This window comes from Mesoplodon bidens (assembly GCF_964165515.1).
Source record: "Mesoplodon bidens genome assembly, chromosome: 10".
Classification (NCBI taxonomy): domain Eukaryota; kingdom Metazoa; phylum Chordata; class Mammalia; order Artiodactyla; family Ziphiidae; genus Mesoplodon; species Mesoplodon bidens.
The window spans coordinates 82,212,042-82,239,287 of NC_138172.1; the positions used below are offsets into that span (position 1 = coordinate 82,212,042).

Sequence of the window (27,246 nt, forward strand, 5' to 3'; positions counted from 1 at the left end):
CGAAGAGGAGGAAGAAGGGGCCGTGGGAGCAGAGTGGGTGGTTATTGCCTCAGTGAGGGCTCTGAGGGTCCCACTGGAAGAGGCAGGGGGGGATCTGGGCTTGTGCAGGGGCTCTGGAATGCAGCCCCCTTCACTGCTGCTGCTGCTGCTGCTGCTGCTGCTGCTGCTGTGTCGGTCAGTCGTCCGGACCAGAGGTGAGGCGTGGGGTGGGAGAAGTGAGGGGACCCACCTTCCTTAGGAGGATGTCCAGTGGGCTGGGGACAGAGGGTCAAGCCCCATGCTTTGAGGCGACACTGGATGGAGAAGATTCTCAGCCCCCAAATGGGACTGCCGGCAGGGAGAGACAACTCTGCCCCTGCAGCTACACAGACCCAGGCTATGGGCCCCGTGCCAGGGGTGGTGACGGTAGGGGGGGATGGGCGAGAAGGTGCTCACCCCCAGGGAGAACCAAGTTGGCCCCGGAACTGGGGGACAGCGTGCTCTTACAGTCACGTTTAGGAGGAAGAGAGGGAAAAGAGGGACCACCTGCTAGGGGAAGAGATGACAGGGAACAGGAGATGGAGACGCGGGAAGGTCAAGGGCCCACCAAGTCCCTTTCTAGGTCCAGCTGTCCCCACCCACCCACCCCCCCCCCCATGGCTCAATGCTGGGCCCTTCCGGGAGGAAATCCCTTCAATGCTTCAGCCATTCGCCTCCCAGGAGTCCCCTCAGCCCCCCCTCCTTATCCCTGTTGTCTTGCTTCCGAGGGATGGAGCCTGAAGCTGGACTTGGGAGGCCAGAGAATAAACAGGAAAGGAGGGGTGGGGATTAGTAACTGAGAGGCCTGGGATCTAGGGGGCTGGGGAGTGAGCACCACGTGGGGACTAGGAACAGGAGTATCAAGGCAATGGTGGTTCAGAGCACCTGTGTGGGGCTGCTGCAGGCAGGTCCCTCCGGAGCATCCAGGGGAGGAAAAGTGGAGCGTAATGCTCCCTGCTCCCATCTCATCCTCATCTCCATCTCTAGGGCTGCAGTGCGGGAGTTTCCCAGAACCCTGTGCCAACGGAGGCACCTGCCTGAGCCTATCTCAGGGGCAAGGCACCTGCCAGTGAGTGTACCTTGTGGGAGTGGGAGACTGGGAAGGGGAGTAGGGGAGGGGACGGGGAGAAATGGGAAGAAAGGAGAAACGGAGGAGGTGAAGCAGATGAAGGGAAACAAATGAAGGCAAAGGAGGGAGGGAGGAGAGAAAGCAGAGGGCCAGGAAGTAAGCTCTCCTGTCTCCTCCCCTGCCCAGGTGTGCCCCTGGCTTCCTGGGTGAGACATGCCAGTTTCCGGACCCCTGCCAGGATGCCCAGCTCTGCCAGAATGGAGGCAGCTGTCAAGCCCTGCTTCCCACCCTTCCCAGCTCCCCCAGCCCTCCCTCTCCCTTGGCCCCCAGCTTCTTCTGCACCTGCCCCTCTGGCTTCACTGGTGAGAGGTGCCAGGCCCAGCTCAGGGACCCCTGTTCTTCCTTCTGTTCCAAAATGGGCCGCTGCCACATCCAGGCCTCGGGCCGCCCCCAGTGCTCCTGCATGCCGGGATGGACAGGTGAGCCCTGTTGGGGGCGGCGAGGAAGGGAGACAGGCAGGAGCAACGGGCTGGGCTGTGGGGTAGGAATGATGGAACTAGAGCCTGAGAGACTGCGAGCCCTTTGAGGAGAGAGGCCGAGGGAATCAACAAGCCAATTCTTGGTGAACCATTTACCCAAGATTGACATTCACCGACAGGATAGTACTGATTGCTAAGATGTTGAGGTACTTCCAAGCCAGCTGGTAAATAGCTACTGCCACAGCCCCCTTCGCACACCACCCTGACCGCTTTCCCAGCCCCTCAACCTCCCCTCGGTCCACTAGCTAGAGGGTTAATGCCTAGCACAGCAGGGGACTTCCAAGACTCTGCATTCTGAGCACCTGAATGGCTTCTATTCTGAGTGGTGGAAACCCACACTGTCACCTGGGAAGACTGCAGTTTGTGGGCAGTGTGACGGGGAGCGGGTGCAGCCCTGGAGCGACAGAGCAGGACATGTGATGGGCAGGGTGTGCTACCATGAGGAAGTGGTCGGGGTGCCTGGACAGAGCTGCGAGGCCCTGGAGAGAAAGGTTCCATAACACCTCGCCAGGATGGGGAGGGCTGGACCAGGCAGCAAAAGCCATGAGGTCAGAAAGTGCTTGGGATGTGGGTGCATCCAGGAGGGGATGCACTAGAGACAAAGATTCTCAAACTTGGGGAGGCACAGCAGTCACCTGGGAAGCCTTAAAAGTACCAATGCCCTGTCCCACAGAGCATGCCCTAGTGCATCTGGGGTGGGCCCAGGACATGGAGATTTTTTAACTGATGAAATTCTGAGGAAACTGGGCCTGAGACTGGGTGTGAGAGACCAGCGTATGTGACAACAAGAAGGATGGTCAGTGGCAACTTGCCATGCCTTGTGCTTCAGAGCAGGGGCTCTGGGCGGCCCCCTCCTCGGGTCCATTGCCAGCTCTGCCACTGACTAGACATGTGACCTTGCATAAGATATTTAAGCTGTCTGGGTGCTCGGTTGTCAGCCGATGTCCGCACTTCATAAGGTTGTTGTGGGGAAGAAAGGGGGTGATGCTCAGGGAGTGCTTACTTAGCTCAGTACCAGCACCACTGCCGCCACCGCCACCATTCCCACTGGTGCACACGGCTGTGAAGTGAGTCTCTTTACCGTTATCCGGACCATTACACCCACTAAAGATCAGGAAATCAGGATAAGAGAGGCAAGACGACTGCCCGAGGGCACACAGCTGGCCGGGGCAAGGCAAGGGGTTAAGTCTCCTGTTTGCAGAGGCTGCATGCTTTCTAATTCACCACCAAGGTCACCACTAAAGGAACCCTAGGTCCCAGATTTTCCCAAGCAGGGCTGATTCACAGTACTCCCACCAACAGCTACATGTTCAGCTTTCAGCTTGAAAAACGTGGTCACTCCAGATACAACCCTCCCAAAGAATGATAAAAGTGAGGGTGACGGAATAGGGCAGAGACGGTATGGGAGGGAAGGGAAGAAAATATGGAAATTCGACACGGAGATAATCCAGAGTGAGAGCTGGGTCATCTCAGAGGAGCTGGAATTTGTGCAGTGCTAGGAAAATGCACCCCCTGTCCTCTGCCTCAGGTGAGCACTGCCAGCTCCGGGACTTCTGCTCAGCCAACCCCTGCGTCAACGGAGGGGTGTGTCTGGCCACATACCCCCAGATCCAGTGCCGCTGCCCACCTGGCTTTGAGGGCCATACCTGCGAACGCGATGTCAACGAGTGTTTCCTGGACCCAGGACCCTGTCCCAAGGGCACCTCCTGCCATAACACCCTGGGGTCCTTCCAGTGCCTCTGCCCTGCTGGGTGGGGGGGTCCACGCTGTGAGCTCTGGCCAGGACCCTGCCCCCCCAGGGGCTGTCCCAATGGGGGCACCTGTCAAGTGGTTCCAGGGAGAGACTCCACCTTCCACCTCTGCCTGTGTCCCCCAGGTATGTCCTCACAGGGGTCTTCCTGCAGCCCCTCTCTCTGGGCACGGAGGTTGTCTCCCATGGGTCCCCTTCCCTCAGCTGATTGCATGACCCTGTCAGGTTTCACAGGCCCAAGCTGTGAAGTGAATCCAGATGACTGTGTCGGGCACCAGTGTCAGAATGGGGGCACCTGTCAGGATGGGCTGGGCACCTACACCTGCCTCTGCCCAGAGGCCTGGGCAGGTGAGTCGTTTCAGCCAAGTTGATGGCACCAGTGGCCCAGATGGTCAGCCCCTGTTCTCCACCCCTCACAGGGCCCCCAGCTCCAGCACCTGTCCCCTTCCCCTTGGCAGGCTGGGATTGCTCTGAAGATGTGGACGAATGTGAGGTTCAGGGTCCCCCTCGCTGCAGAAACGGGGGTACCTGCCAGAACTCAGCTGGCAGCTTCCATTGTGTGTGTGTGAGCGGCTGGGGGGGCACGAGCTGCGAGGAGAACCTGGATGACTGTGTTGCCGCCACCTGTGCCCCAGGATCCACCTGCATCGACCGTGTGGGCTCCTTCTCCTGCCTCTGCCCACCTGGCCGCACAGGTGTGACACAGGGTACAGGGAGGCGGGAGGTGGGAGGTGGAGATGGTACGTGACAGAAGCACCAGGAGGGCAGCTGGGAGCTTCAAGCGGCCTCTGAGAGCCTCGCCTCCACCCTGCCCTCCAGGCCTCCTGTGCCACATGGAGGACATGTGTCTGAGCCAGCCGTGCCACCGGGAAGCCCAGTGCAACACCAACCCCCTGAGGGGCTCCACATTCTGCGTGTGTCAGCCTGGCTACACAGGGCCCACTTGCCACCAGGACCTGGACGAGTGTCAGATGGGTGAGGCACCTCCACATGAGACCCTCTCTGAGCCCCCAGACAGCCTCTACACTGAAGAGGGAAACAGGCAAATTGTTTTCCAAATTAAAAATGTAAACATCTTGGGGATTCCCTGGCGGTCCAGTGGTTAAGACTCCGCACTTTCACTGCCAAGGGCCTGGGTTCGATCCCTGGTTGGGAAACAGATCCCGCAAGCCACACGGTGGCCACGTAAATAAATAAACATCTTTTTTTCCTGAATTTGTCCATTTTTGGCATCTCTGCCTTACACGGTCTTCTCACCAATCCTCAGCCCTCGAGGCCCCATTTAGTCCTCCTCCATTTTAAAGCCACAATCCCTTTCCCCACTTTGATCTCTTCAGCCACAAACAGGGTCCCCACACCTTCCCTGCCACTCTGGCCTCCTCGCCCTTCCACCACTGACCCCTGTGGACTCCCAGATCTTCTCTCCTCCTAGCCCAGCAAGGCCCCAGTCCCTGTGAACACGGCGGCTCCTGCCTCAACACGCCCGGCTCCTTTGACTGCCTCTGTCCCCCTGGCTACACGGGATCCCGCTGCGAGGCCGATCACAATGAGTGCCTGTCACAGCCCTGCCACCCTGGCAGCACCTGCCTGGACTTGCTCGCCACCTTCCAGTGCCTCTGCCCACCAGGTACCAGCTGAGTGGGCCCTCAAGTAGAGGAGACGGGAGACTAATCCCGAATCCATTGGACGTGACCCCTCTAGAGCACAGATAGCCTCAGGCCGGTTGGGGTCAGATAGCAAAGAACGCTTCTCCTCCTCTCCTCACCGCCCAGATGAAAACTCTGGGAAACCGACGGCCCCTGGGAGAAGGACTGCCAGAGACGGTAGTGAGGCTGTGCACTGCTCAACTCTGCATTCATTTCATAGACACCGCAGGGTACACAAACGGGTCCGCTGTACACAGAGGCCCATCAAGGGAGAGCAGATCAGCAGTTAATAAACTTTTCATGCTGCAGCCTCTGCTTATGCCAACCCAGAATGTTCCTCCTAATTACAGAATCTCTCCCCTGTAGAGACTGAGAGTAAACCTTTAAAATCCCAAAGGGTCTGTGTGCTTGAATTTGGTACAACGGGAAAGGAATGCTGCAAGGCTGCACCTACCTACAAGTTAGTGTTAAGGGGGGTAAACATCTCCCCAGGGAGACAGTGATAGAGCCAATATCAGGGAGCTGAATAAAACCAGAAAAATAACAGCTTACTTTGTGCCTGAGCGTCTTACATGCATTGTCTAATCTTTACAATAACCCTATGAAGTCAGCATTACTATGCCCATTTTATAAATGAAGACACTGAGGCACAGAGAGGTTAAGTGACTTGTTGAAGGTTGCCCAGCTAGTAAGTGGCAGAGCCAGGATTCAACCCCAAAGCTTTGATAGTTTTACCCACTATACTACACAGCCTTCCTAAGCTGAGAAGCATCCAAAGAAAAATGCTGAGAAAACTCTCCACTAATCCAAGGGACAAGGTTGTAGATCTCAAGGAGCTTCAGAGGCAGGTTCCCCAGGCAAGAAGAGGGAGGCAGCCGAGGTCCAGAGTCTGATCCAGCTTCAGTTCAGGGTGAGACAGTGGAGACCAGGAGGAGGTCAAAGAAGCAGGACAAGTATGCGAGTGACACAGGTCCCCAGACACCCTTCAAATCCCCACCTTGGGGATCCCTGGTCTCCCTGGCCCAGAGGTCTGCCCAGGTAGAACAAGAGGAGTGAATCACCTCCAAGCAGATGTGCATTTGTCACATTGGTACCTCGAGGACCTCCAGGCTGATCAGCCCTCCCGGGTGAGCCCTGCCTTCTGTGCACAGAGGAATGGCCCCAAAAGGCACTTCCCCGGAGCCCTCCCACATGTCCTGGCAGGTGCCCTGCTCCCTGAGCTTTCACACCTGAGGGGGGCAAAGCCAAACACAGCAGAGCAGCAGGGCCTCGGGTTCATCTCTCCAACCCACACGCAGACGGCCCCCTGGGAGGGGCTGCCTGCTGGGACACAGGGCAGGTCAGGGACAGGGCTGGTTCTAGAACCCTGGCCTCCTGGGCAGAAGGGGTGAGCAGCTAAGGCAAGGCTGGCCTGGCTGAGCCTCGCCCTTGACCCCTCCTCAGGCTTAGAAGGGCAGCTCTGTGAGGTAGAGACAGACGAGTGCGCCTCTGCCCCTTGCCTGAACCAGGCTGACTGCCACGACCTGCTCAATGGCTTCCAGTGCATCTGCCAGCCCGGTGAGTGCAGATTCCACTCCATGGTTCCAGCCAGGCAATCGCCCGTGGCCTCTTGAAGCTGTCTCGGGCCAGACCGAGGAGCGCCCCATTTCTCCAACTCCTTCTCTGTTCTCCAAACTCTCTTCTGTTACGTCCTCCAAATCTTCCCCTGCTTACTCGCCCACCCTCATCTCTGTCCTGCCAAGTCACCCAAATATCCCTCCTCTCCAGCCCTCCTGCAGAGTCCCCTGTACTCTCCCCCTGCATGCCGGGGATCCCGGGCTGCTCTTGGCACTGTTCACCATGGATGCAGGGAAAGTCGCCCCAGGCCTTCCTTCTCCAGCTTCACGGGACATCCCTCTATTCCCTGTTATGATAATAACTGATGTTTATTGAATATTTACTCTAAGCCAGGCACCTGGCTATGTACTTTTCAGGCATTATCTCATTTAATTCTCTCAGTGGTACCATGAGTAGTTTATATTATCATTTCCCTTTTACAGGGGAATCAAATGGAGCCTAGAGAGGTTGGGTAGCTTGCCCAAAGTCACACGGCTGGCAGGTGGCTGTTTCACCTTTATGCATCACCCTCCTGTCATCTCCACCTGTCCCAGGTGTCTTCTCTGGAAGTCCTCCAGGTTCACCTTTCCTAACAAGGGAAAGGGCCAGGACCTGTATTTATTCTTTTGATAAAATGTATTTTCAGCATTAGTACACATATCCAGTTATGCCTTATTTATATAAAGACTAAAGTTACCAGGTTATGCTCTATTTTGTCCTGAAATCCAAATCACTATTGGAGAAGCTCCCATATTGGTGCCTTCATTATATAGCGACACATTTAGACAAAACCCCAAACCAAACCATTTGAAACAAGATTCTCTCCCTTGCAATTTGTAGCAATGTTATTTCTGTATTTGTAAAGAGAAGGCTAAATACCAGAGTTAACTCTTAATTTCTTGTTTGAATCCATGAAATCATGCCTGTAAAGCTCAAACATTTGTAACAAACTCCCTCATAAATCTAGAGAAAGTCAAGAAAAGAAAAAAAAAAAAAAAAAGACCTTGGTCATCTCTCCACTCTCACTCCCAACCCCACCAGGATTCACGGGCCCCCAGTGTGAGGAGGACATCAACGAGTGCAGAAGCTCTCCCTGTGCCAATGGTGGGCAGTGCCTGGACCAGCCTGGATCATTCCATTGCAAGTGTCTCCCAGGTAAACTGGGGCTCAAACACTGGAGACGAGAGTGAGGGCAAGGGCAGACTTCCGTGCAGGTCCCTGACCCTCCTGCTGTGCCATAGGCTTTGAAGGCCCACGCTGTCAGGCGGAGGTGGACGAGTGTCTGAGTGGCCCATGCCCCACTGGAGCCAGCTGCCTTGACCTCCCAGGAGCTTTCCTTTGCCTCTGCCCATCTGGCTTCACAGGTCAGCAGGGGAGGCATTGGAAAGAACTGGAGGGGTATTTGAGTCCATTTGGGGGTACAGTAGAGGTCACTGATGGGCATTTGAGGATTGGGATGTGAGAACAGAATGAGAATGGAATTCCTTAAATTTATGCAGTGCAAAACCTGCACAACCGTACAGGAGCTGAGGGTGAGTGTTACTGTAGGACCCACATCAGGCCCAACATGAGTGGTATGACTGGGGAACAGGAGCAGAGGGTGAGGTTCAAAGGCAAGCCATTCGTTTGCTTATTTAGCAAACATTTATTAAGTGTCTACTATGCCAGACACAGACACAAAGTTGAGTAAGAGTTGCTATCCTCAAGTGGATTTAAATCTACTGTAGAGGGCTTCCCTGGTGGCGCAGTGGTTGAGAGTCCGCCTGCCGATGCAGGGGACACGGGTTCGTGCCCCGGTCCGGGAGGATCCCACATGCCGCGGAGCGGCTGGGCCCGTGAGCCGTGGCCGCTGAGCCTGCGCGTCCAGAGCCTGTGCTCCGCAACGGGAGAGGAAAAATCTACTGTAGAGAGACCAACAAGTTGATTATGGCCCAGAGACGTGCTCTGAGAGAGGAATGCACAGGATCCTGTAGGAACACAAAGGACTGGCCAACCCAGACTAGAGATGAGAAAGGATGGCTGAACAGAGTCTTAAAGACTGAGTAGGAGTTTGTCAAGACAGAATGCTAGGCAGCGTGTTTTAACTGAAGATAACTGCATGTGCAAAGGCACGGAGGGAAGAAAAGCACACCCCGCTTAAGGGAGTATAGGACATCCAGAGCTTAGACTACAATGGGGCAAGGGTCAGAAACATAGCAATTGTAGGAAGGCCATGACATGCAGGACCCCATGTGTCATTCTGAAGAAGTTGGTATCCTGAGGCATAAGGGAGCCACTGAAGGACAGGTTCATGGGGAGGGAGCAAGTCATGCATAAGAAGCGGCCTTTGGCCCCATCAAGGACAGGGAGGGACTCTGTTTTCTCTCTGACCAACCTCCCCACCCCAGGTCATCTCTGTGAAATTCCCCTGTGTGCCCCCAACCTGTGCCAGCCCAAGCAAAGATGCCAGGATCCGGAGGAAGAGGCCCACTGCCTCTGCCCCAGTGGAAGCCCTGGCTGTGCCCCAGCTGAAGACAACTGCACCTGCCACCATGGGCACTGCCAGAGGTAACATCTTCCAGGCCCTCTCCATTTATAGTCTCCTCTGGGTCCTCCTCAGCTAGGGCAGGAGAAAAGAGCCAGTGAAGGGTGAGTCTGTAGGAAATGACCAATGGGGAATAGGAAGAAGATGGCAAAGTTCTGAGATCACAGCCAATGGGAGGGTTTGGTGAGTGTTATCCAATGAAGGGAGCGTTCATAAATAAAGAGGGAAAACAGAGGACTAGGGAGGTCAAAGCAGAAAGAAGAGTATTAAATCCCAGGACCAATTCATCTCATCATTCATTAGACAAATATTTATTGAGCATCTACTATGTGTGGATACGTTTCCAGGCATTGGGGGAGCAACACAGAACAAAAGAGACAAGGTATCTACTCTCATGGAGCTTTGGTTCTAATGAGGAAAGATAGACAATAAACAAGTTATAGAAGGGGTGGATGGATCGATAGATAGATAGATAGATAGATCGATAGATAGATAAATAGACAGATAGATCTAGTTGGAGAAAATGAGTGGGGCAGGTAGGGCAGAAGGGGGACAATGCTGAGAGCAAAGATGCTGAGAAAGGGGCCAGAGTCTCAGGGCCAAACAAGAAGTCATAGGGGTCTGACCAATGGGGAGGGGAGAAGAGAAAACCCCCCTTTCTTTTTATGACCAGATCCTCGTGTGTGTGTGATGTGGGTTGGACAGGACCAGAGTGTGACACAGAGCTGGGGGGTTGCATCTCCACACCCTGTGCCCACGGAGGGACCTGCCACCCCCAGCCCTTTGGCTTCAACTGCACCTGCCCCACAGGTTACACAGGTGAGGTGCTCCCTAAACCGTATATACCCTGGGCTGACCACCATCTAAATCAAGGCCAAGGCCAGTGGAGACATGTGTCCAAGGGGGTCTGGGTCTCAGTCACCACCAAGAAGAACTGGGCACAGGCTGGGACTTCCCTGGTGGCCCAGTGGTTAAGACTCCACACTTCCACTGCAGGGGGTGCAGGTTCCATCCCTGGTCAGGGAACTCAGACCCCACATGCCCCACGGTGCGGAAAAAAAAAAAAAAAAAAGAACTGGGCCCGGGCTACAGAGGGCACGGGTGACGTAAGAGGTGGTGAGAAAAGAAAAGAGGTTGGGGGATGGGGGTGAGGAAGGGGAGGAAAGGGAAGAGGAGGAAAAGAAGAGAAAAGGAGGCTTCCCTTTCTCAGAACCCACCCGCTTCCCTCAGGGCCCACTTGCAGCGAGGAGGTGACAGCTTGTCACTCAGGGCCCTGTCTCAACGGTGGTTCCTGTAGCCCCAGCCCTGGGGGCTACTCCTGCACCTGCCCCCTGAGCCACGCCGGGCTCCGCTGCCAGACCAGCATTGACCACTGTGCCTCTGGTGAGTGCCCACCATGTCCTGGGGCTGGGCCACAGGAGGATGGAGAAACTGGTCAGGGTATGTTTGTACCACACTTTTAAAAAAATTAACTGGACACAGTGAGCCGTTGTTTGGGTGGGGAAGTTGCGGGGGGCGGGGGGGGTGCCCCGTGTGTGGGGTGACCGAGGCCACAGGCCAGGTTACAGGCAAGGAACCCAACCCCTCACAGCCTCCTCTCTCCAGCACCGTGCCTCAATGGGGGCACCTGTGTGAACAGGCCCAGCACCTTCTCCTGCCTCTGCACCACGGGCTTCCAGGGCCCACGCTGCGAGGGAAGGATCCGTCCCAGCTGTGCCGACAGGTGAGCAGGGCACAAAGACCCCTGGAGGGAGGGAGGGAGGGGGAGGGAGCCCTCCCCACCCTTCCTCTCCATCTCCTCGGGGGCGCCATGCTGCCTCTCATCCCACATCCCACATCCTTTCACTCTGCCGTCCCTCCTACTTTCCCATCTCCCCAGTGGCTGCCTGCCACCACATCACACACTCCCTCCCCTTGTGGCCCTGGCCTTCCTCCTACTGTGCCCTCTCTCTTTCTTATCCAGCCCCTGTAGGAACAGGGCAACCTGCCAAGATGGCCCTCAGGGTCCCCGCTGCCTCTGTCCCCCTGGCTACACAGGAGGCAGCTGCCAGGTGAGGGGCACTGAGCCAGGTGTGCTGAGGAGGGAGGGGCAGGAGAGCTCTAGTGAGAGGGCCTCGGTATTAAAAGGTGGCAGCAAGGAAGTTTAGGAGAGGTATCCACGTGAAAGGAGGTTTGGAAGTCTAGGAGTTGAGGTCTAGCTTGAGATTTGTATGGTTCACTGAAAGGATTTCTGATCCCAGCAACTGTTCTGGGATGTGGGTATGCAAGGAATCCAGGGAGGGTGACCTAGTCCCAGACCATTCAGGAGAGAGTTTTCAGGGTAAGGGATCTTGAGACACTGGCAGGGGACCATCTCTAGGCCTGGGAACCTGATGCTGTTTCCTGCCTCACACTCCCTCCTAACCCTCAGACGCTGATGGACTCATGTGCTCAGAAGCCCTGTCCACACAATTCCCACTGCCTCCAGACTGGGCCCTCTTTCCAGTGTCTGTGCCTCCAGGGATGGACTGGACCTCTCTGCAACCTACCTCTGTCCTCCTGCCAGAAGGCTGCTCTGAGCCAAGGTACTGACCCAAGGACTATGGAGCAGATGAAGAGCAAAAGACTGTCCTCCTCTACCCCACCCCTAAGGACATCCACACACAACATTTGGACAAACAGTGGACCAAGAGTCAAAGCAACACAGACAACCAGTTATTGATGCTGCAGCTCAACACCCAGGACAGCCTAACACAACTCAACTCCTAGCACCACGTTCAACACAACACAAGCACCACCACCCAGCCCAGTCCACCAGGCTCCAGTTTAACACAACCACCAGGGACACAACCCAGTGATCCAGTGTGGAACAACTCAGCACTGTCTTTACCGTCATAACTCAACTAGAGTGAACCACGCTTAACCAACTACACTCAACACACTTCGCCATGCCCCACTCACTTGGATGTTATACCAACCCCTGGGTAAAAGAATACCCTCCTTGTTCAAATAAGTTTTGTTATGAGAAGAACTTACGAAAGAGACTATTGTGAGGTTAGGGGATGGCTGATGGGAATCACTGTGAGAGAACATCAGAGGATGCAAAACCCAGGGGATGGACTTAGACCATTAGTTAAGCCACTTCAGGTGTCCCCACCTGAAGTTTCTCTTGAGTTCTTTCTTGCTTGAGACATTTAAAGCCAAGAATATAGTTGCTTCTAATGCCCTGATAAGCCAAAGAAGAGGTATTTCTCTCCATTCTGACAAAACAGGCAGGAGGAGGAACTTGATTTTTTTTTTTTTTTTTTAGTTGAGGTATAGTTGATTGACAGTGTTGTGTTAGTTTCAGGTGTACAGCAAAGTGAATCAGTTACACATATACATATATCCACTCTTTTTTAGATTCTTTTCCCATATAGGTCATTACAGAGTATTGAGTAGAGCTCCCTGTGCTACACAATAGGTCCTTATTAGTTATCGATTTTTTTAAATTAATTTATTTATTTATTATTTATTTTTGGTTGCATTGAATCTTTGTTGCTGCGCGCAGGCTTTCTCTAGTTGCGGCGAGTGGGGGCTGCTCTTCGTTGCGGTGAGCGGGCTTCTCATTGCGGTGGCTTCTCTTGTTGTGGAGCACGGGCTCTAGGCACGCAGGCTTCAGTAGTTGTGGCACATGGGCTTCAGTAGTTGTGGCACGTGGGCTCAGTAGTTGTGGCTCGTGGGCTCTAGAGCGCAGGCTCCGCAATTGCGGCCCACAGGCTTAGTTGCTCCATGGCATGTGGGATCTTCCTGGATCAGGGCTCGAACCCGTGTCCCCTGCACTGGCAGGCGGATTCTTAACCACTGAGCCACCAGGGAAGCCCTAGTTATCTATTTTATATAGAGTAGTGTGTATATGTCAGTCCCAGTCTCCCAGTTTATCCCTCCCCCACTTACCCCCTCGTAACCATAAGTTTGTCTTCTACATCTGTAAATCTATTTCCGTTTTGTAGATAAGTTCATTTGTACCCTTTTCTTTACATTCCACATATAAGCAATATCATACAATACTTGTCTTTCTCTGTCTGACTTACTTCACTCAGTATGACAATCTCTAGGTCCATCCATGTCGGGAACTTGATGTTTTAATCTCTTCAGGGTCAAGAGTTACTGACTCCTCAGGCTCCGAGTGGCCTCCACCCACCCCAGGAATGTTAGTGGCCCCTCCATGGACCTCTCTGCTCATTGTCTGGAGCCCCTGAGCATCCTTCCTCCCCACCTAGCTTTATCAATCCCTGTGTGACTCTCTTCCCAGGCACAGAAATCTCTTCCCTGTGCCAGAATGGAGGCATCTGCGTCGACAGCGGCCCCTCCCATTTCTGCCACTGTCCCCCTGGATTCCAAGGCAGTATATGCCAGGAGAGGGTGAACCCCTGTGAGTCCAGGCCCTGCCAGCACGGGGCCACCTGCACGGCCCAACCTGATGGTTATCTCTGCCAGGTGAGAGGGTCTAGAGGATGTGGGGGAAGACAAAGTTGGGCTGGATGTGGGAAACAGCAGTCATGGGGCAGAAAGGGGAGGGGGAGAGGGCATTTCCTTTTCATTTACCCCACACATCCAACCAACCACCAAGTCAAGTTATTTTACCTCCTAAATATTTCTCAACTCTGTCCTTGCCCCTTCACCCTCATCCCACGGCCTTAGTCCAGGGCTTCGTTGCATTCTGCCCAGACACCTGCATCAGCCTCCTAACTATCACCCCTGCCTCCACGCTTGTCCTCCTAAAGCTTCAGCCTCTACTCCACCACTAGTGTGCTCTGTTGAAAATATTAAGCTGGCCTGTCCCTCTCCTGCTTAAAACCCTTCAGTGGCTGCCCACCTCTTTCACAATGAAGTCCCAAGCCCGGCGCGACCCAGCCCTGCCTGCCTCTCAGGCCTCATCTCTCCCCGCCAACCCCTAACCCTGCTCCAGCAACACAAAACTGCAGCTGACTTCCCTACACCCCAGACTGGCTCTCTGGGAGCTTTCCTCACCCCTCTTCCACTGGATGGTGCCCAGGAGGCGTCTGCCTCAGGGGAATGTCCCTAACTTCTCTCCAGACTGGGTCAGGGCCTTACCTTGGTGGTTCAGGTCACTGAGCAGGACAGGAAGGCAAAGCTGGGATTCAAGTCCAAGCAGCCTGATCCCCGTACTCACAAACACGAGTTTGGATAGAAGGCGTGATCCTTTAACCACCCTCTTTAACTTTTAAATTTTATTTTTTAACTTTTTGTTATGAGCGTTTTCAAACATACACAAAAGCAGCGTACTGATTAGTAGTGAACCCCCGTGTACCCTTTACTCAGCTCTATTTCCTCTTTCATGAAACTCCCTCCTCCAGAAGTTTCCAAACATGCCCCTCGTCTGCTTCTTCCAGCCCTCTGGCCATTCCTCGGATGCTTTGTGAATCCCTCTTCCTCCATTTTTCTGAAGACTTCCTGGTACTCCATTCTTGCATACGCTCCTTCCTCCTGCGAGAACTTGGCACATGATACAGACCTCATCAATGACTCTTCTCTCACTAGCAAAATGATATGAAATAATTAGAAAATGGTTAAGGTCATCAGTTATGGAGTCATAGACTTGCATCGAATCCCGGCCCTGCCACCTACCAGCTGTGTGGCTTGTGCAAGTCACTCATCTTTCAAGGAATCAGTTTCCTTTTCTGCAAAGTGAGACTCAAATGAGATGATCCATATAGAGGGTTGTTAGGAGGGTTTTATGAGGTTATGTATATAAATCATGCAATCAATGCCAGCTGTCTCTCCTCTGGTTGACTGAGAATTTCATGGAAGCAGGGATGAGTTCTAATTTTCTCTGTATTCCTAGAGCCTGAAAAGGTGCCTGGCACAAAGCAGGTGTTCAATAAATGATTATAAATTAATTAAGCGTGAGAGAACCCAGTGGGTGTGTGGCTGGGGGAAGAAGGATTTTTCAAAAACGGAGCTATATCTAGTGGCAATGAATCAAAGAGATTGTTTGGGACTGGGAAGTGGTTAAGTTGCGTATTATCAAATAATTGTGTATCGTGTGGAGTTGAGGTAAAAGGGTTAAGCTACACGTGGCTGTGATGGATGGTGAGCTGAGTGATGCTTTGAGTTGGAAGGTGGGGTGCTGGCAGACTACCTGGAGCTGGGTCCCCTGGAGTGCCAGGATGGGCTCATTTACTGGTTCCCTGTCTGACCCTCTTTGCCTACAAGTGTACACCAGGCTACAGTGGACAGAACTGCTCAAAGGAAACTGATGCTTGTCAATCCCAGCCCTGTCACAACCATGGAACGTGCATCCCCAAACCTGGAGGCTTCCACTGTGCCTGCCCTCCAGGCTTTGTGGGGCTGCGCTGTGAGGGGGATGTGGATGAGTGTCTGGACCAGCCCTGTCACCCCACAGGCACTGCAGCCTGCCACTCTCTGGCCAATGCCTTCTACTGCCAGTGTCTGCCTGGACACACAGGTAAGGTCTGAGAGAGGGGGTATGGGCATTTCTGGGCACAGCTGAATTGACCATGGAAACCCAGACAACCCCCACCCATGAGGCAGCCTAGTCACCTGGTCCATCCCCCTGCCTCTACGCCCCACGCCAGAGAACATGCCCACCACCCCTTTGCCTGTGCGGCTAGTGCTGGGCCATCTCCCAGAAATGAGCTAGGAAGGAGGCAGCGACTGAAACAGAGTGTTATGTTTAACCCCACCCCTGCCACAGGCCAGTGGTGTGAAGTGGAGCTAGACCCGTGCCAGAGCCAGCCCTGCTCCCACGGAGGGTCTTGTGAGGCCACAGCAGGACCACCCCCAGGATTCACCTGCCACTGCCCCCAGGTGAGTGACCACAAAGCTGCTTTCTCTGTTGCCCCCAACGCTGACGTAAGGTGAGAATGCCTGAGCCGGGAACCTGGGGGAGCACTGGAGTGGGAATTATTGGAGAAAGCCATCTCATGTCCACAGTGGTAAGTGGCTCTCAGCAGCAGTCATGGGGAAAGGCAGGATCAGGTGGGAGCATGAATGGAACTTTCAGAAATCATGGGCATTGCCTAAGGGAAGGTCCCCAAGGCCAGCTGGGTGAGCTTGGATAAGTTCTTTTAACTCCATGTGTGTATTTGTTTATAGACCTCAGATGCATAAAAGTGGGTTAATCTTAAGCCTTGGTTCATGATACACTAACGTACAAACTAACATTAGTTTATGTACTGCCTTCTTTTAATTATCCTTACAAGTTAACACCCATGAACCTAAAACAAGAATTACAATATTAATAATAACTTTCATGTACTTATGTCCTCCTGTATCCTGTTCCCCTTCCAGAAGAAGAGAAAGTACATAATCCTATCTCCAAGGATCAAGATAATATAGTATTAGTTCAATTACTATTACTCTATTAACAGTTTCATCTTCCAGGACTCACATCATGATGACAGTTCACACATGTTTTGTTTTGTTTTGTTTTAAATTGGTGTATAGCTGATTTACAATGCTGTGTTCAGGTATACAGCAAAGTGATTCAGTTATACATGTACATATGTTCATTCTTTCACCCACGTTCTTGCGAACAGCTGTGGTTCATCCATTCTCCCCACTATGCAATACGTCACTGTGTGAAAAGGGGGGGACATGGTTTCAACTACTGTAAAATGATGAATTTGATGTTCTCTGAGGTCCCTTCCAGATATGAGAATCTAGGACCCTCTGAGTTATCTTAATGCAGGGGTTATCTTAAGGGAAGGTGGGGAGAATAATACAAGGTCCTTCCCACAATCTCTCTCCTCCTCTCCGCAGGGTTTTGAAGGCCCCACCTGCAGCCACAGAGCCCCCTCCTGCGGTCTCCATCACTGCCACCACGGTGGCCTATGTCTGCCCTCCCGCAAGCCTGGATTCCCACCCCGCTGTGCCTGCCTCAATGGCTATGGGGGCCCTGACTGCCTGACCCCACCCGTTCCTCCAGGCTGTGGCCCTCCTTCTCCATGCCTACACAATGGCAGCTGCTCAGAGACCCCTGGGCTGGGGCGCCCAGGCTTTCGATGCTCCTGCCCTCCCAGCTCTCCAGGGCCCCGGTGCCAGAGGCCTGGAGCAAAGGGATGCGAGGGCAGAAGTGGAGATGGGGCCTGCGACGCTGGCTGCAGCGGCCCAGGAGGAAATTGGGATGGTGGGGACTGCTCCCTGGGGGTCCCAGACCCCTGGAAGGGCTGCCCCTCCCATTCTCGGTGCTGGCTTCTCTTCCGGGATGGGCAGTGCCATCCGCAGTGTGACTCTGAAGAGTGTTTGTTTGATGGCTATGACTGTGAGACTCCTCCAGCCTGCACGTGAGTCTGAAACCCTGACGGTCTGGGCGGGGGCAGGGTGAGGGCAGAAGGAAGGACATAGATGTCTCTCGAGTTACAGCATGACCACAGCCTCAAGCTTCAGGGAGTTTCCACCCTAATAACCATTGCTAATTAGGGGTGTAAGACGCTAGACTCTAACCCAGAGGAATGGGGCAGCATGAATATTTAATGTGGGGACCAAGAAAGAGGGCACTGCCTCTTTCAGAGCTACCCTCTGAGAGCTGTGCGATCTCTGGCCTCAAGCTTCTCTCTCTAAGCCCTGTTGCCATGGAGTATCTCCCCTAGCAACCAGCATCCCTGAGGAAAAAGGGCTTCCCTTCAGGGAGACAGGAGTTTGGGAGGGTGGAGAGTGGGGACAGTGTTAGGAAACAAAGGTGTCAGTAGACGTTAGGGTGTCTGGACTACCTACCGCCCAGGGTCTAAGCCCATTACTCCAGAGCTGCCCCCACTTAGCAACCAGAGCCCCAGAGGCTGTGGAATATCAGGAATTCTCTCTGGGATGAGGAAGTCAGGTTTCTTTTGGGGTCCTGAGTCCCCGTCTCCTCAACCCACAGTCCAGCCTATGACCAGTACTGCCGTGATCACTTCCACAATGGACACTGTGAGAAGGGCTGCAACACTGCAGAATGTGGCTGGGATGGGGGCGACTGCAGGCCCGAAGATGGGGATTCGGAGTGGGGGCCCTCCCTGGCCCTGTTGGTGGTGCTGAGCCCCTCAACCCTGGACCAGCAGCTGCTTGCCCTGGCCCGGGTGCTGTCCCTGACTCTGAGGGTAGGGCTCTGGGTAAGGAAGGATAGTGATGGCAGGAACATGGTGTACCCCTATCCTGGAGCCCAGGCCGAAGAGGAGCTAGGAGGAGCCCCAGATCCCTCTCACCATGAGAGAGCAGCCCCTCAAACACAGCCTACAGGCAAGGAGACGGACTCCCTCAGCACTGGGTAAGAAGGCTGGGAGGCGGGGGAGAGGGGGCAGACATTAGTTTTTTAACCAGCAGAGGGAAGGGAACCAGGGACCAACTGAGGGGTCTCTGAGGTGCCTTCCCCGCAGGTTTGTGGTGGTGATGGATGTGGACTTGTCCCGCTGTGGCCCCGACCATCCTGCATCCCGCTGTCCCTGGGACCCTGGGCTCCTGCTCCGCTTTCTTGCTGCGATGGCCGCAGTGGGGGCCCTGGAGCCCCTACTGCCAGGACCCCTGCTGGCTGCCCACCCTCGTGCAGGCACCGGTAGGTGGCCCCGTCATTCCCCCTGACTTTGCTCCCAGGCCAGCTTTCATGCCAGCAACCAGCAATGAAGTCAAATGAAACAGAAGCGCTGGAACCCCAAATGTTCTCTGTGGAGACTTACCTTTGTTAACGTTCATCTCCAGCTAGATCTCCTCATGGCCCATTTGCTCTGCAATCTCCTTTACTTCCCTCGGTACTTTATTCTAACCTCTATCACAGGCCACTCACAAACCTTGGGTTCTGGTCTGTTCTACTAAGCCGAGAGTATCCAACCATCCCCGTATCAAACAATTCATAGCACATGAAAGAATAATAGCTCTTATATACCACTTACTATGTGCCAGGCCTTGCTCTAAGCATTTTACCGTATTAACTTATTTAATCCTCCCAACGACCCCTACGAGGCAAGTACTGTTATTATTCCCATTTTACAGTTGAGGAAACTGAGGCAAAAAGAGGTTACTGCACTTGTCCAAAGGTCTCACCAGAGTACCCAGCCTCACCAGGAATGGCCTCTTTTTCTGACTGTGTCTCTTCCACCAGAGCCCCCCGCCAACCAGCTTCCCTGGCCTGTACTGTGCTCGCCCGTGGCCGGGGTGCTTCTCCTGGCCCTCGGGGCTCTTCTCGTCCTCCAGCTCATCCGCCGGAAGCGCCGAGAGCATGGGGCCCTCTGGCTGCCCCCTGGGTTCACTCGAAGGTCTCAGACTCAGCCAGTTCCCCGCCGACGCCGGCCCCCCCTGGGCGAGGACAGCATCGGCCTCAAGTGAGAGTGAGAAAGAACTGGGGCTCAGGGAAGGGACTCTTTCCTGTGGAGATATTTATGACCAGAAGCAATAAGAGATGCTATGCAGAAGTTGAAGACATGGGAAGGGGAGAGGGGTGGGAAGACTGCTGGAAATCTTAGGGACGCTGAAGGTCTTCTACCCACCCACCCCCTTCCAGGGCACTGAAACCAGAGGCAGAAGTTGATGAGGATGGAGTTGTGATGTGCTCAGGCCCCAAGGAAGGAGAAGAGGCAGACCAGGTGAAAGCACTGGGGCAGGAATGGTCCTAAAGTGATGGAGGGGTTGAAGGGACAAGTCAACCATCCTTCACTGATCCTTCTTCTGATCCCCAAGGCTGAAGAAATGGCCTCACCCTCCAAGTGCCAGCTCTGGCCTCTGAGTAGTGACTGCCAGGAACTCCCCCAGGCAGCCATGCTGACTCCTCCCCAGGATTCTGAGATGGATGTCCCTGATGTGGACACCCGTGGACCTGGTACGTGAGCCAACCCAGACCAAGAAAATGAAAACTCCCTTTGACCCTTTTAGAATCAGAAAGTCCTTTGATATCAGAACTGGAGAAACTAATATTAGAGTGAGTGCTTCAAACAGCCATTCTCAAAGTGTGGTCCCAGGACAGAAGAATCAGCATCACCAGGGAAATTGTTAGAAATATAAATTCTCAGGTTCCACTCCAGAGCTACTGATTCAGAAATTCAAAATATTGGGGAATCTGTGTTTTAACAAGCCCTGCAGGTGAGTCTGATCCAGGACTCAAGTGTGAGAATCACTGCCCTAGAACGTTAGAGTATTAAGGCCTGATGCTTCCTTTTACAGATGAGGACACCAAAGCCCAGAGAAAAATAAAGTAGAAAGTCACTTGACTAAAGCCACACAAAATCAAGAACCCAAGCTGGGCTTCCTGACACCTCAAGCTGTGATTCTCCCTGAGCCTCCATGTTCTCCCCTTTCCCCAGTTGTCTCCCATTCTTCATGTCTCTCACCCACAGATGGGGTGACACCCCTGATGTCAGCAGTCTGCTGTGGGGGAGTGGAGTCCAGGACCTATCAGGAGACATGGCTGGGAAGCCCTGAGCCCTGGGAACCTCTGCTGGGTGGAGGGGCCTGTCCCCAGGTTCACACCGTCGGCACTGGGGAGACCCCCCTGCACCTGGCTGCTCGATTCTCCCGGCCAACCGCTGCCCGCCGCCTCCTTGAGGCAGGAGCCAACCCCAACCAGCCAGACCGGGCAGGGCGCACCCCCCTTCACACCGCTGTGGCTGCTGATGCTCGGGAGGTTTGCCAGGTCAGTGCACACTGGGGTTGCTAAAGGAAACGAGGCAAACTTACAAGTGAGGCTGGGCAATAGCATCCTCTGGGTTTGGCAGAGAGGAAGGTGATGTGAGACTGGGGACTGAAAGAGAAACAAGAACAGATGATGAATATGGATTCGGAGGTGGTTAACAGTGTGAGGGACCTTAGCTAGCAGTCCAGATATACCAGGGGTCACTGGCCCTCTCTGCCGCCCCACCCCACCCCGCCCCAGCTCTTACTCCGCAGCAGACAGACTGCAGTAGATGCGCGGACAGAGGATGGGACCACAGCCCTGATGCTGGCCGCCAGGCTAGCTGTTGAGGACCTGGTTGAAGAACTGATTGCAGCCCAAGCAGATGTGGGGGCCAGAGATAAATGGGGTATGGATCTGGGGAAGTTGATGTTGTGCTATCCAAGAAGGTGAGCAAATGGGGTGTGAGATAAGATGCAAAAAAGGGGGGTCAGCAGAGGGACCAACTGGAAGCTGGGGCATTCCCTCCCACCCTGCTGTCAAGGCGGTAAATCTGCAGTGCGGTAGCAGTAGGCAGCAAGTGAGTCTTCCCTCATCATCCTCAAACACACACACACACACACACACACACACACACACACACACTACCCTAGTCCACTGGGAACTAGGATGGGGGAAGAGTGTGAGAAGGGAGGGGGTCTCGTGGGAGGGACGTGGTCTGCCGGTCCCACCGACCCCAGAACAATGCCCCATTGTCCCTCCCGCGCGCCGGTGACGTCACTGGGGCAACGCTTCCTGCAAGCCGGCGGTCACCCGGGCAACGCTTCCGCCTTTGAGGGACCCGGCGGGCTGAAGAGCCCTTCCCCCAAGTCCAGAATCCGTGGGAAACAGGAACCCAGGCGTCGGGCCCCCAGCCTCGGGGTAACAACCTCTCACGTGGTGCCCTAGGAAAAACCGCGCTGCACTGGGCCGCCGCCGTGAACAACGCCCGGGCCGCCCGCTCCCTTCTCCAGGCCGGAGCCGATAAAGACGCACTGGACGGCAGGGTTAGACCGGGTAGCGGGCCCCCCCACAATTAAGCTGACGCGGGAGAGGTGCAAAGCGCCGGAACTCCGAAAAACCTGAAGGGGGAGGGACCACCGGTCAAGTAGGAGGGCCAGTCCTGTGGGCGTGGCCTTCCCTGACCGCCCCCCCGTCTGTTTCCTCCCGGGCAGGAGCAGACGCCGCTGTTCCTGGCGGCCCGAGAAGGAGCCATGGAGGTAGCCCAGCTGCTGCTGGGGCTGGGAGCCGCCCGAGGGCTGCGGGACCAAGCCGGGCTAGCGCCCGGGGACATCGCCCGCCAGCGCAACCACTGGGATCTGCTGACGCTGCTGGAAGGGGCGGGACCACCGGAGGCTCGTCACAAAGCCACGCCGGGCCGCGGCGCCGGCGCCTTGCAGCGCGCGCGGACTGCATCAGGAAGCGTGCCCCCGCGTGGGGGCGGGGCTCAGCCGCGCTGCCGGACGCTGTCAGCCGGAGCCTATCCTCAAGCCCGGACTTTGTCCGTAGACTTGGCCGCCCATGGGGGCGGGGCCTATTCGCACTGCCGAAGCCTATCGAAAGGAGCAGGAGAAGGCCCGCCCCTCCGCGGCCGTAGGTTTTCTGCAGGCATGCGCGGGCCTCCGTCCAACCCTGCAATAGTGCGAGGAGGATCCGGGGTCGCGGCCGGGAGCGGGGGTGCGGCCTCAGCTGTAGACTGGCCCTGCGATTGGGTGGCTCTAGGAGCCTGCGGCCCCGCCTCCAACACTCCAATCCCGCCTCCTTGCCTTACTCCGTCCCCTGAGCGGGGATCCCCTCAAGTTGCATGGGGTCCCCCAGCCCACCAAGTAATACCCTTAAATGCGGGAGGCGAGGGTCAGAAATAAAAGGCTGCATGTCAGGGAGGGATTCTAAAAGTGAGTACTCATTAAATGACAAACGGTATGGAAGGCCTCCAGATTTTAAGATCCTTGAGCCTCAAAAGTGAGGGGTCATGAGTGTAGTGTCTCTCCCAAAATGGTGTATGCCATATCGTCTTCCACGTGGAGAAACTGCAGCCCTGGAAAGAGGGTTCGGGGTGCTGGGATGAAGCAGGCCCAGCCTCTCTCACAGAAAATAAGGATGAGGTGTTACAGGAGGATGGGGTAGGATGGGAGAAGTACCCCTGAACCAAGAACTGCAGACAGAATGTAAGACGCTCTTTCCTGTATATTGTTCCCAAAGGGAGCCTCTATCGCCTGTAACCCCCAGTACCCACAAACGGCTGACAGATATTTATTGAGCACCTCCTGTGTGCCAGGCACTGTGTAGGCACAGAAGGCAGGGCCAAGGGTCACTCCAGCTGATGACTCCTTGCATTCTCCCCACCTCACCCCACCCCCAAACAAACCACTGCAGGGATGAAGTGCCACTCTTCTAGCCACCACTATATCTAAGAACTCCAAATCTGTCACCCCATAATAAGGCTGATTTGAAGTGTTACCATCTTTTGGAGGGGTTGGGGAATGGAAAAAACACGAGGTTGACTGCAGAGTGTTTTCAGAATTTTGTGCCCTAGGTTCAACATTTGGATGGAAGCTTTGAGTATACTTTTAAGAGCAGGAATAAGTAGATTTGGGGTCCTATGTTAACTTAGGGTATCATCTAAAGGCAAGAGTCTCTAGTAGCCCAATGAGAAACCACACACACACTAAACCATGCATACCCTTTGTCCCTCTTCCAAGGGCATTTTTTTTTATAGCCACTTGGGAGATTCCTGAGGCCTCATGTAGAGGGAGGTGGAGAGAGCACCTGAAACTTTAACCACCATTCAGCAATATGGTTATACCTCTTTCATGGCGATAGACCTGAGACACGGAGACATGAAGCATATTGAAAACTAATAATAATTACCATTTATGAGCATTCACTATGGGCCAAATGCTTTATCATATTTGATCCTCATATCAACGCTATTTTTTAAAAAAAACCTCCATTTTACTCTTTCAGAAACTGAGGCACAGAGATTGTATTTGCCCAAGATTGCAAAGCATTAAGTGGCAGAACCTGACCTCTTCATCATATTTCAGGCTCAAAGTCACTCAGCTAACATGACAGGCTGCCATTTAGAGGTCCCAAATGTCTCTGTCCTGTTCCCACCTTGGTGCCAGCCAGCCTGACCGGCATTGATCAAAGACCAAGCCAGGTTTTGGTCCTCTCCCTTTTCCATTTCATGACGAGAGGAAATCTTCCCCTGCGTCTCCTACATTTGGTGCATATTTTGTGCCCTAAATAGACTCTAAGCACGTATAGGGCAATGATAACTATTCAGCACGTATTTGTTAGACACAGTACTGCGGGTATATGTACGTTTGAGGGCCTGACATCCTTGGATCTGAGTTCTCTGCTTCCCACTGGAAACATGCCCCTCCCCGACCCAATAAGTCTGAGGGAAGCTGGGAAGCAGGGGGCAGGTCCTTCTTAGGGAAGGTACCTGGGGTAAGGAGTTGGGGGGTGGGGGGATTCTGAGGAGTGAAACCACTTCCTCTGTAGCTAGTTCCTGTGTTGACAGAACTGAAGGGGAGGAGGGGGGTGGAGGGAACAGAGCAGGAGGTTAGGGGGCTCCTGAGGCTCTGGAGATGAGAAAGCCAAAAGTCCTTCCCCCTCTGAACCCCCATCCCTACTGCAGCTGGAGGAGTTTTTCCAGTCTCTGTGCTCCCCCGGAGCGAGAGAGGTCAAGCAAGCCGTTGGGTGGGAAAAGAGAACTGGAGGAAGTTGACAGGGATGGGCGGGGCCCGGGGGGGGGGGGTGCTGACCAGGAACCCAGCTTCCTGCTCAGTACCCAGGCATCCAGCCCCCGGCTCACCCCCACCCCTTTCAGCCAGCCCCTACTCCCCTCAGGAACTCAGGGTTCCGGCCCTCCTCCCAAATCCCAGCTACCCCTCCCCCATCGGTTTCTCCCCTCCAGGGGATGGAGGCTGAGAGACCCCAGGAAGAAGAGGATGGTGAGCAGGTGAGCTCGGCACTGGGCTGGGGAGGCTGGCATTGGGAGAGAGGGAGGTGAGAGGACCTGAGGCAGAGACTGAGTAATGGTGGACTCAAGGGACTTGGACAGGCTTGGGCACAGAGGCAGGAACAGAGATGCAGAGAGAGGAAATGGGCTGCTGGCCTAGCCCTCTGCCCACCCCACCCCCACTTGACTGGAACGGATGTCTCTCAGGATCAGGGCCCCCATCAGGATGAGCATGGCTGGCCCCCTGTGAACACCAGCAATCGGCCTTGGCGATCTGCTCCTCCGTCCCCTCCTCCTCCAGGGTCCCGCCACACAGGTACCCCCACCCACCCAAGGAGCTCCCTGACCCTGGTGCCCACATCCTTCCTGATCCCATGACCAAGGCCCAATCCATCATGGGCTCTCTCCCCACCTCCTCCGGACTCCCCATCACACCCCCTTACCCCCACACACACACCCATACACACACACACACACACACCACTGCTGTCTGCCAAATTCTCTGGGTCTCTGAGCCCTCCCCCTCCTCTCCCCAGCCCTGGGGCCCCGCTCGGCCTCCCTGCTCTCCCTGCAGACTGAGCTCCTTCTGGACCTGGTGGCTGAGGCCCAGTCCCGCCGCCTAGAAGAGCAGAGGGCCACCTTCCATCCCCCCCAGAACCGTCCAAGCCTAGGCCAAGCCCCGCCCCGGCCTCTTGAGGACAGAGAACAGCTCTACAGCACCATCCTCAGTCACCAGGTGAGACACCCATCCCCTTCCCACCAGGAGGCAAGACCCAGGCTTCCTGATCTCTTGGCCCCTGTTCTCTTTGGGGGTCCTACCCCTCCTTCTCCTCAGGCACCTGCCCCCCCCCGCCCCACCAGGTCCTACTCCCCCTACCCCCATCACAGGTGTCCTATATGCCCCTCACACCAGCCCTGGCTCCTTTCAAGCCCTGCTCCTCTTAGAACCTCACCAACAACCTCCCCTCCCTCCCCTCCTCCAGAGCCAGCGGATGGAAGCCCAGCGGTCAGAGCCTCCCTTACCCCCAGGGGGACAGGAGCTCCTGGAGTTGCTGCTGAGAGTTCAGGGTGGGGGTCGAATGGAGGAGCAAAGGTCCCAGCCCCCCACACACACCTGCTGAGACTTGAGCCCCACCAGCCCCTCTGCACTCCTGGGGCTCAGAGGCTGGGCAGCCCACTGCATGCCCTCAACCCTGCCAGGCAGGGGCACCAGAGACTGGAAGTCCCAGCAGAAATCTCAATATTCATCGCCCTCATCCACCTTTCCTGGGAACTGGAGCGGGTGAAATCCTCAAACCCTGGGAATAGTCAAGGTAGGATGGACATTTAACTCCCTCCGTGACCAAGTATGTAGGAGCTTGAGGCCATGAGAGGATCCCAGCCACAGTGGGACACCTCACCCTCTCCTCTGATCTCAGGGAGTGGCTGGGAGTCTTGGTCCTGAACTGTGGGGACACCCCCAGTAGTCAAGCCACCAGGCAGGCTCAATGGGCTCATTTCCCAGAGGAAAGGCAAATCTCCCAAGGTTTTCACCTGAGAGACAGTTCCACCCTCCTTCTCAGTAAGAAGAAAGGAAGAGAGGGCACAGCAAAGACATAAAGACTGTTCTTCCACCATCACCGGCACACCCAGCCCCTGGACTGAGGGGCCTACAGGCTGTGAATGGACATTTAGCCCTGCCCACCCTCCCTTCCCACTGCTGTTCTGAGCTGTCTGATGTTTGGTTATATGAATAAATGTAATTCCCCTCTGGACTGAAGACTGGTGTTTCGGGTGGCGGGGTGGAGGGTAGGAGGGTGAGGCCGGAGGCCACCACTCTCCCCAGTCTGGCCAGAGGCCAGCTTCCCTCCCTGGCTGGTTAATTGCTGGCTCATTAAGCAGCGGCTGGAGACCTCCCTAATTATCCCCCCAGCCCCCCCTCTCCTGGTTTTAATTAAGTAGAACAGGGAGGGGAGTCATTAGGATAAGAAATACGAACTAAGCTGTGAACCCAGGCATTCCAGCGGCCAGAGTCCTCATCAGCTAGATCCCGGATTCAGAACCCAGAGGCAAGGCCCCCCAGCCTCCAACACACCCCCGCTTCGAGGCCACAGAAGTCCAGCCCCTGGGACCTTCCCTTATTTTCCCCATGGGCTAGTCTCCTCCCCTCGTCCCCTCTCCCCTCCTCCCGTCGTCTCCGTTCCTCCGTTTCTGTGTGTCTCTCTCCGCCCCCAGCTCCTCCCTGCTCCTCCTCCCTTCTCCCCTCCTCTTCCTCTCCGGCTCCCCTCCCCCAGCCTCCCTCCCTCGCTCCCCCCCTCTTCTCTCCTCTCTTCTCCCTCCTCCCTCTCTCTCACACACACCCCCGCTTGGGCCTCTCTCTCTCTCTCTCTCTCTCTCTCTCTCTCTCTCTCTCTCTCTCTCTCTCCCCCTCTCCCTCGCTCTCTCTCTCTCTCTCTCTCTCTCTCCCTCTCCGGCTCCATTTTCTCCGCCGCCGGGGGCCGGGGTCTCCCGTGGGGGGCCCAGACGGTACCCCAG

General features: G+C 55.0%; 2 protein-coding genes across 3 annotated transcripts; both read left to right on the plus strand.

The window, feature by feature from the left end:
* NOTCH4 (notch receptor 4) lies at positions 1 to 23,150 on the plus strand. Of its 2 annotated transcripts, XM_081247002.1 has the most exons (30): positions 1 to 194; positions 1,006 to 1,087; positions 1,274 to 1,566; positions 3,155 to 3,502; positions 3,602 to 3,724; positions 3,835 to 4,071; positions 4,196 to 4,351; positions 4,809 to 5,003; positions 6,466 to 6,579; positions 7,660 to 7,773; positions 7,860 to 7,982; positions 9,006 to 9,165; positions 9,816 to 9,961; positions 10,373 to 10,525; positions 10,748 to 10,865; positions 11,106 to 11,193; positions 11,553 to 11,706; positions 13,416 to 13,600; positions 15,341 to 15,593; positions 15,843 to 15,955; positions 16,910 to 17,433; positions 18,009 to 18,392; positions 18,502 to 18,677; positions 19,221 to 19,440; positions 19,620 to 19,701; positions 19,796 to 19,934; positions 20,449 to 20,744; positions 20,985 to 21,132; positions 21,672 to 21,769; positions 21,938 to 23,150. In XM_081247002.1, exons 1-30 carry the CDS (start codon positions 119 to 121, stop codon positions 22,625 to 22,627), a joined length of 5,988 nt encoding a protein of 1,995 aa, XP_081103128.1. In that variant the 5' UTR covers positions 1 to 118; the 3' UTR covers positions 22,628 to 23,150. The 2 variants fall into 2 exon arrangements, with proteins under 2 accessions (XP_081103128.1, XP_081103129.1); XM_081247003.1 differs by lacking the exon at positions 3,155 to 3,502 and having other exon boundaries at positions 21,938 to 23,149.
* Positions 23,151 to 24,224: 1,074 nt separating this feature from the next.
* On the plus strand, positions 24,225 to 26,486 carry GPSM3 (G protein signaling modulator 3). Its single transcript, XM_081247652.1, has 4 exons — positions 24,225 to 24,732; positions 24,940 to 25,048; positions 25,269 to 25,468; positions 25,716 to 26,486. The coding sequence occupies exons 1-4, from the start codon at positions 24,691 to 24,693 to the stop codon at positions 25,851 to 25,853; spliced, it is 489 nt and encodes a 162-aa protein (XP_081103778.1). The 5' UTR covers positions 24,225 to 24,690; the 3' UTR covers positions 25,854 to 26,486.
* Positions 26,487 to 27,246: the final 760 nt, after the last annotated feature.